General features: G+C 39.8%; 1 protein-coding gene across 2 annotated transcripts in view; it reads left to right on the forward strand.

The window, feature by feature from the left end:
* The window catches only part of LOC128700853 (protein bric-a-brac 2), a 408,639-nt gene extending 400,898 nt beyond the window's left edge, over window positions 1-7,741 (forward strand). For both annotated transcript variants that reach the window (XM_070104750.1, XM_070104751.1), the window contains 2 exons: window positions 6,426-7,017; window positions 7,606-7,741. In XM_070104750.1, coding sequence (XP_069960851.1) covers window positions 6,426-7,003 — 578 coding nt within the window. In that variant the 3' untranslated portion in view covers window positions 7,004-7,017; window positions 7,606-7,741. The remainder of the gene's footprint in view (window positions 1-6,425; window positions 7,018-7,605) is intronic.
* The last annotated feature ends 1,275 nt before the right edge of the window (window positions 7,742-9,016 follow it).

Raw genomic sequence — 9,016 nt, forward strand, 5'->3', positions numbered from 1 at the left:
TAAATGTGATATTATTTTTGTAGTGAGTGCAACATTAATCAAACATTTCCTAGGGGTGCAAGGCATAGAAAAGGTTGGGAACCCTTGACTTACTGTGTTGAAGGAGTAATGTGGAGGAGAAGAGGAAAAGGAGGAGGAAGAAGAGAAAGAGGAGGAGGAGGATTTTGAAGCAATAAGTACTGTTTTGTGGGGATTAGACTATTTATAATGTTTTGAGTGAAGAACTGGAAATTATTCCAGATGGTTATATTTAGAGTTGGTAATTAACCCTTAAATGGTCCAAACGTATATATACGTTTTTTCAACATCTGAAAGTGTGTAAAAAAATGTAGATCTTTTTTTTTTGTTTTACATGTGAAAATGTGTTAAAAAAACTTTTATCTACATTTTTTTTTTGTTATATTTGAAAATATGTAAAAAAAAGTAGATCTACTTTTGTAGGAATACGAATTTGAACGTCGATCTGCTTGGACCGTTTAAGGGTTAAGTCATACAAATTGGATGTGAAACATTGGGAATTATACAATTTATATGCATTAATATACACTAATATTATTTTCACATTACATATACACATGGAAATTATCTCTTTTTGTCAATTTTTGGCTGAAATTTTAAGAATTCATTTCAGTTTTTGGATGCTAGGTTTTAAAATCTGTATTTTTACAGTTAGTCATATATAAAGATTGATGTCAGTCTGATTATAAGAAGAAAGATTAGTGGTTAAATATTTTAAATTTAGGATGAGTTACCAGTATTATCAAACAATTATAAAATGTTTATGATAAGATTTACTATTTTTTATTTTTTTTATTTTTTTATATACATAAACTAAGTCAGAAAATTGGAAAGTTATAAGATGTGATATTGTATTTGGGGTAGAATTTGAGCATCTTCTATTCTCTTTCTTTAGTCTGTGATTTCTTTATTTGTTTTTACTATAATTATTTCTTTGCTGTGTTTATTCTTTATTATTTGGCGTGTAAAGTGTATTCTCCTCACTCGGTGTTATACAGCAACGGAGGTCGTCTTTGTAGCTCGATTACTGCCATTAATTAGTGTCACATTGTGTTCCAGTGTCAGTGCTTCAACTTTTCAAGTACAGTATGTAGATGGTAATTATATTTCTTGCATACAGTGAAACAGTGGCTGAGTTTGTGTGTGTGTGTGTGTGTGTGTGTGTGTGTGTGTGTGTGTGTGTGTGTGTGTGTGTGTGTGTGTGTGTGTGTGTCTGTGTGTCTGTGTGTCTGTGTGTGTGTGTGTGTGTGTGTGTGTGTGTGTGTGTGTGTGTGTCTGTGTGTCTGTGTGTGTGTGTGTGTGTGTGTCTGTGTGTCTGTGTGTGTGTGTGTGTGTGTGTGTGTGTGTGTGTGTGTGTGTGTGTGTGTGTGTGTGTCTGTGTGTCTGTGTGTGTGTGTGTGTGTCTGTGTGTCTGTGTGTGTCTGTGTGTGTAAGTGTACTCACCTATTTGTGATTGCAGGGGTCGATTCACAGCTCCTGGACCTGCCTCTTCGCTGGTTGTGTGTGTGTGTGTGTATGTACACTTGAGTACACACTGAGTTTTGTTCAAAGGTTTTCTTGGTTCACATTTACTGGACCATAGTCTCTGGGGTTCTAACATACCTACTCTTAAAGATAAGAATATTTTTTTTCCACCTCCTTGTTTAACTCATTTATTTTAAATTACTCTGAAACTAAAGAAATAATGCTTAACATCTCTTATGGTTGTCTGTGCTTTTCGCTTACAATCATATGTGTGTGTGTGTGTGTGTGTGTTGGTGTACTCCTCTGTTTGTGGTTGCAGGGGTCGACTCACAGCTCCTGACCCCACCTCTTCACTGGTTGCTAATAGGTCCACACTCTCTCTGCTCCAAGAGCTTTACTGTACCTGTGTGTATAACTGTGTTTGGTTGTGTGGTGTGCATGTGTGTGGTTCTGTGTGTGTGGTTGTATGGTGTGCATGTATGTGGTTCTGTGTGTGTGGCTGTGTGGGGTGCATGTATGTGGTTCTGTGTGTGTGGCTGTGTGGTGTGCATGTATGTGGTTTCTGTGTGTGTGGCTGTGTGGTGTGCATGTATGTGGTTCTGTGTGTGTGGCTGTGTGGTGTGCATGTGTGTGGTTCTGTGTGTGTGGCTGTGTGGTGTGCATGTGTGTGGTTCTGTGTGTGTGGCTGTGTGGTGTGCATGTGTGTGGTTGTGTGGGCGGAGTATTGGAAGAGATCATGCAAGACAAAATACATGCAATAGCCAGTTTTCTGATCTTCATAACAGGCACTGAGTGGTTTGCTATGTGTATATTGAGATTGAGAATAATCAACAACCACTCCATCAGTCTATGCTTGTTGGTGTAGTTACTGCCAAAGTTTGTTAACTGTTGTGTGGTTTATTGTTAGGGTGATTATTTACTGGCAGATTAATAAAAGCTACAGTACGTAGTTTGTTTGTATGATATTCAAGTTTAAAATAACCAGTAACTTGTGATACTTTTTAAGGCAGATTTTTTTTTTTCTTAGAGATGGTGGTTTCAAGATACTGTAGTATTCATTTATGAGCTGTAGTATTGTGCTGAGTTATTATGGTTTGGGGTGGTTATTATAACACAGGAATTAATGACCTATTTTTTCATTCAACGTCGTAAAGGTGGCTATGAAAAGACAAATAACCATCTCTGTGATAAATTGCACAGTAGATTTAGTAAATGCCGAAAAAAAAGTGTTAAAACATGGGCTCTTTGATTTGCCTGTCAGTCATCTAACTGATTATTGCAAGTAAACAAGTGTGTACTTTTGTCATAGGTATGGGGGGTTATGTGCAAGCTAATGTCCTGTGCTTTGCAGTTTTATGGTTCCATATTTTCTTGTCCATCACTGTTCTTACACAAATAATGTTATGAGGTTATCGCTCGGGTCAATAAACCTGTGTGTGTGTGTGTGTGTGTGTGTGTGTGTGTGTGTGTGTGTGTGTGTGTGTGTGTGTGTGTGTGTGTGTGTGTGTGTGTGTGTGTGTGTGTGTGTGTGTGTACACCTATGTGTGGTTGCAGGGGTCAATTCAGAGCTCCTGGCTTAGCCTCTTCGCAGGTGACTACCAGGTCCGTTCTTTCCTAGCTTCAAGAGCCTTATTTTACCTTTTCTTATTGCTATGTATGTATGTTTGTGTTTATGTGTGTGTGTTTATATGTACTACTTGTACCTATTTCTTGAAGAATGAAACACTTCCTGAATGTTGCATAAGTGTCTCATTCTTCAACCTGTCGGTTTTCTAAACCATTTATCACACCTGTTTGTTGTTCACAGAAAGTCAAGTCTCAGCTCATGGTCCTGCCATGTGGGTCCTGGCTTGTGGGCCCTGTCATACCTTTTCTTAAAGCTGTGTATGGAGCCTCTTCTCATAGCTCATTTTCTTACCTCTGGTACTCTCATTGCATACCTCTATACTTACTCTAGTTTCTTAATATGCTTTATCATTAGAGGCTTCCATATAGGTACTGCACACTCCCATGTAGTCCTAACACATGTCGTATATAGGGCCTTGAATGACCACATGAATATAGGGCCCTGAATAATCACATGAATATAAGGCCCTGAATGACCATTTATATAGGGCCATGAATGACAATTGATGTGTCTCTTGCAATATGCTCAGTACTATACTCACCCCCAGGTCTTTCTCCTTGAATAAAGCTTGCAGCCACAGTTCGAATATATTGTACTCAGTTTCTGCGTACACACTTGCTGGAGTTTGGTTCCATTAGCCACTTGTCTGACCAGTCTTACAGTTTGTCCAGATCCATTTGTAACCATTCTTTGTTCTTGTTCTTTTTTTTTTATTCTCATTAATTGTATATGTTATTTACCAAAAAAAAAAAAAAAGAAACATTATTGGTCCTAATATTGAGCCTTGGGGAAACCCACTTGTTAAATTTTTACCCTGATATATCTGCTCAGACAGTCACTCTTCTACTCCCTTTCTGAAACAGAAGGAATGTACAGGAAATGCATATTACTGCAGTATTGTACATTCCCTGTTATTCCTTTTTCCTCAAGTTTTTTCTTCTGCATCTTTGTTGAATTATGTACAATCTTGATTATTTTTATTATTATTATTATTATTATTATTATTATTATTATTGTCATTTCTCCTCTGAAGATCTCTGGCTCCTGGCACTTTCTGGCTTGGTCCTCCAATTTATTTACTGACTTAACCTCTAGTTTCATTTCCTGTTATACTGCAGTCTCAGGAATTCTCTCATCTCCTCTAGAGTTTTCTCTTCTGAAATCTGGTTTCTCCCATCCTGCACCTGCTCCTCTTGTCATAATGTTTATGCCGTCAAGCTATTCTTAATTTAGTACTCTATGGTTGCTGACATCCAGAGACTTCTCATTCTGTTTTGCTTATAGAATATGCACTTAATACTAGATCCAGTATTTCTGGCTCATTCCTTCCTTTTCCCTCTCTTGTATCCTTCACGTGTTTCATCACCACCTTCATCATATTAGCCTTCCATGTCTCAGCTTCCTCATGTAGGGTCCCAGTTCTCACAGCTTTTTAGTTTGTGGTTGAAATCTCCCATGATTTGCACCTTTGCTCTAGCTACACTTGTTTTTCTTACTACCTCCACCACAGTGTCAACGATTACCTTGTTAAATGTCTTTGTGTTCCCGTCTTGCTCTCCCACTAATTCGGGGTGAGTTGTAGGTTACAGCTGTTACTAAATATGGTTTCCTAGTCTTAATTGTGCCCACTGTGTAGTTAGTCAGTCTTTTCTTCGAAGCTTTACTGGTTCCTGCTTAGCAGTGCAACTCATTACCCTCCCATTCCCTTTTTTTTCCTCATTACTTGATAACCTGCTGGGGATATGCCTCTGCTGATACTGTATTTCAGTTTTGTCTGTGATAATTGTGATGTCTGGGTCTCCTGTCTGTTGTCTCTGGTCATTATTCGTGTTTGATAATCTGCATTTGTGTCCCAGATATTAAATTTTTTTTTTTAATCTATGCTCTGGTTTGTGAGTGGGTGAGTGAGTGTGCGAGCGAGTGGATGAGTTAGTAAAGAACAAAAAGGCACAATACTGTGACTGGAATAATACACAGATATCCCCACACATAAAAGAAAGAAAGTTACGACATTTTGGTCTGACTTGGATCATTAACTAGCCACACACTAGTTAATGGTCCAAGCCAAACTCAAACATCATCACAAGTTCCATTCTTCTGTGTGCGGGCTATTTGTGTAGTGTGAGTAAGTGGATAAGTGGGTGAGTGAGGCAGAAAGCAATGAGAGTCTAGAGTGAGAGACTTAGGAGTGTGGTATGTTGACTCGAGCGAGGCTTGTGTTTACTCCCCATAAATGCACTCTTCACCACAACAATCAACTTACCATGTACAGCCGTAGTTTACCAGGTACATTTTTTTCATTTAATGTATTCTTAGGAGAAGATGCTGTGATATACTTTGTTAACAATAATAAATTTGTTATTGTTTCTTTGTTTATATTTTCAATCCTAATTAATATAATTTTTACAATGAATAAACCTTGATAAATGTTCATAAAACATTTATTAATACACGTTATTATGGTTATATATCATACTTATATACACAGAAAATATTTAGAAAACTGATATGTATAATTTCTTGAGGACACACTTATGGCCTCCTATCAACATCACGTTAATACAAGGCCATAACACTCATTAACTAGGAGCTTCAAACGGTCATTAGGTACAAGATCCATGGAAACATAGCCCAGGAGGTTACCCAAGAGCAAATATAAAAAGGCACAATACTGTGACTGGAACAATACACAAATATGTGAATAAATGGATCGAAACGTTGTCACAAGTTACGTTTTCCTACTTGCAGGTCATTTGTGTATCTGCACAATTTTGATTCATTGATATCTCATCATGCATATGTAAATATTATAGATGTATGCTCCAAGACTTAATACACTTTATTTTTTTTCCTACTTTTTTGTATCTCCCACTTGCATTAAAAACAAAATAATCAAGAAAGTTAGTAAAATCATATTTTTTCTCTTGCTCTTTCTTTATCTGTAGCTCTCTCTCTTTTTCTTCTGGTCAGGATACAGGGTGTTTCAAAAAGATTGACCTAATTGTGAAATGTACTTTGAAACTGGATCCATCTTTTTGAAACACCTTGTATATTTCATGAAGCTTCGGCAAGTTCCCGTAAAATACTAGACTAATTAGGAACCTATAGTATATTTGGGGCACCTTTAGACCAAAATGAAAATTAACCAAATATAAGAGAAAATATCTGGCAGTGCTAGAATTGTATTTAAATTCTAGCTTAATAAACCTATATACAACTACACTGTATTAATTGATTGATGTTAAAATGTAGAGTGAGAGCAAGCAGTGTTGGAGGAGGTATGTCGTGTGGTGAGTGAGTTTTGTTTCTGTTACAGATGTGTTGATGCGGCTGGAAGGTTTGGTGGGCGGCGGGGGGCCGCTTGCTGGTGCCTCCACGCTATCTAATATGAATATGGGCGTAAACATGGGCGGGAATGTGGGCGGTGGTGAGGAGGTAGGCGTGGTTGCATGCCCGGTATGCAGTAAGAGAGTGCAACTGAGCTACTTGTCTCTCCATCTGAAGAGGACCCACGACTCCCTGGAGGTCCGCTGCCCACTCTGTGCTAAGATGTTCAAGAATAAACACAGTCTGAGTGTGCACCAGGCCAGGTACCATCCCAGGAACCTCCACACCGCTCCTGCCGCAGTTACAGCGGCACCTTCGTCTTCCACGCCCGTCTCCCCCACAGGCCATCACCATCACCACCACCCACGCCCGCCCACGCCCACATACCTCCAGCCCTCGCCTACCCAACAGATTCCCAGTACGCCTACCAACCCAGTAGCACCTCAACACGTGTACTCTCAAGCACCACCCCAAACCTCGGGTCTCTGGTACCACACCCACTTAGAGGATAACTCTCCTACTCTGCAAGCAAGTCCTCCAGGCCCAGCACCTCCATACTCTCCATAGCCCCAGAGGCTCAGGTACGCCCCCACACGCCGCCCACCAACCGCCCACGCCGCCCACTCAGGCTCTTGCTTTGCTTACTGTTGCTCAAAGTGCTTTAGTGGTAAGCCGGAGCCAAATATTCGAGAACTGTATTGTGGTTGGGATACGAAGCTCTCGTGCAAGTAACTGACCAGAATACAGTACTCGCTCAAGCTTACTACTAAACATATCTGATCTCTTCCAGTCATTCTGCCTCGCTTCACTCTCTCACTCGTTGCCTCTAGTCTTTCACTCGACGTCACTGCTGTCTCGAGTTCTTGGTGCTATTGTGGTGGTGCTGTGGGTCTATTCTCTCTGTGACATCTTGCTTGTTGTTCTCATACTATATATGCATGCCTTCTAGATGCTGTGCTTGAAGGTGTTGGCGATGCTAGTAGCAGCAGCAGCTTTTCGAGACATCGAATATTAAGAGCATTGCAATATTGGGTAAAAATCTTCTTCATCATTGTATGGGACAACTTGTTTATATATATTTTTGTTATAACTGATCATTGGTGAAGTGACCCACTCACTGCTATAAACTGATGACACTGTATACATGTGGTGGTGTTCTTGTGTTCCAGGCTTGGACCTGCTGCGGGCCTTTGAGTACGGAGCGACCGCAACTGAACTCGGCCTACCCGGGTCAATGGGTAGCTATCTGGACGTTGGTGGAGGGCTTCATGGAGGAGGACTGGGAGGTGGGGTCCATGGAGTGCCATGGAGGAGACCTCTCGGAGGCAGCGATGGCTACGTGTCCTGTCCGCAGTGCCAGAAACCCATTACCTCGTATAACCTCAACCGCCATGTTCGGATGGTCCATTCTAATATGGAACATGCAACTTGTCCTGTCTGTTGCAAAGAATTTAAGAACAAATACTCCTTAGCTACACACATGCACAGACAGCACTCAGACCCCTCCAGTAGTGGACACCCTCGGACTGCCTGTTAGATATCCCGTGTTTTTTTTTCAGAGTTTAAGTGTAAAGATAGATCTTTTTTATACCTTTGGCAACATTAACGATGCAGCTCGTAAGATATTTTTTGTTCGGTGTGCACAAAGCGTCTTTTGTTTTTGTCTTTCCAAAGATTTTATATTAGAAAAGTATCTGTCATAGATGACAGAGGTGATTCTGTGGTTGTGTTGATGACATACAGTCAACATTTCCTGGGAGCTGATCTCAGTATGGGCGAGACTTTTACTCTAGTGAAGTGAGATGCGTCTTAAGCAGAAGTAAAAACTGCCTTCATAACCTTGTGAAAAGTTGTATAGTTCAGTTATTTATTGATTTAATTTTCCTTCGAGACACAGAAACAGTGATAACGACGAGTGTAGAGTACACAAGCATTTCAGATTCATCCGCAGTGTATTTTTCTCTCTCTTACTTTAGATACACACATTCAGAGTGCTTATATTACATACGTACATATTGTATATATGTGACTGGGATTCAAACTCGATGTCTGGTGGTCCTAGAATTACGAGCCTACTCAGATATGGACAACTTGAGGAAATTAAAACTGTATCAGTCAGAGTATACAACAAATTCTAATTATACAATAGATCAAAAAACTAATGTGAAGGACCTGGGAGTGATAATGTCAGAGGATCTCACCTTCAAAGACCACAAACAATGTATCTACATCATCTGGTAGAAAAATGATAGGATGGATAATGAGAACCTTCAAAAATAGGGACACCAAACCCATGATGATTCTCTTGAAATCTCTTGTTCTCTAGGGTGGAATACTGTTGTACACTAACTGCCCCATTCAAGGCAGGCGAAATTGCTGACCTAGAGAGTGTATGAAGAACTTTCACGGCAGACACAATTACAATAAAGCACCTAAATTACTGGAAATGGTTGAAGTCCCTTGATTTGTATTCCCTGGAATGCAGGCGAGAAAGATACGTTATAATATACTCTTTGAAAATCCTAGAGAGATTACAACCAAACTTGCACGCGAAAATCACTCCCTACGAAAGGAAAATAC

Source organism: Cherax quadricarinatus, chromosome 94 (assembly GCF_038502225.1).
Source record: "Cherax quadricarinatus isolate ZL_2023a chromosome 94, ASM3850222v1, whole genome shotgun sequence".
NCBI lineage: Eukaryota > Metazoa > Arthropoda > Malacostraca > Decapoda > Parastacidae > Cherax > Cherax quadricarinatus.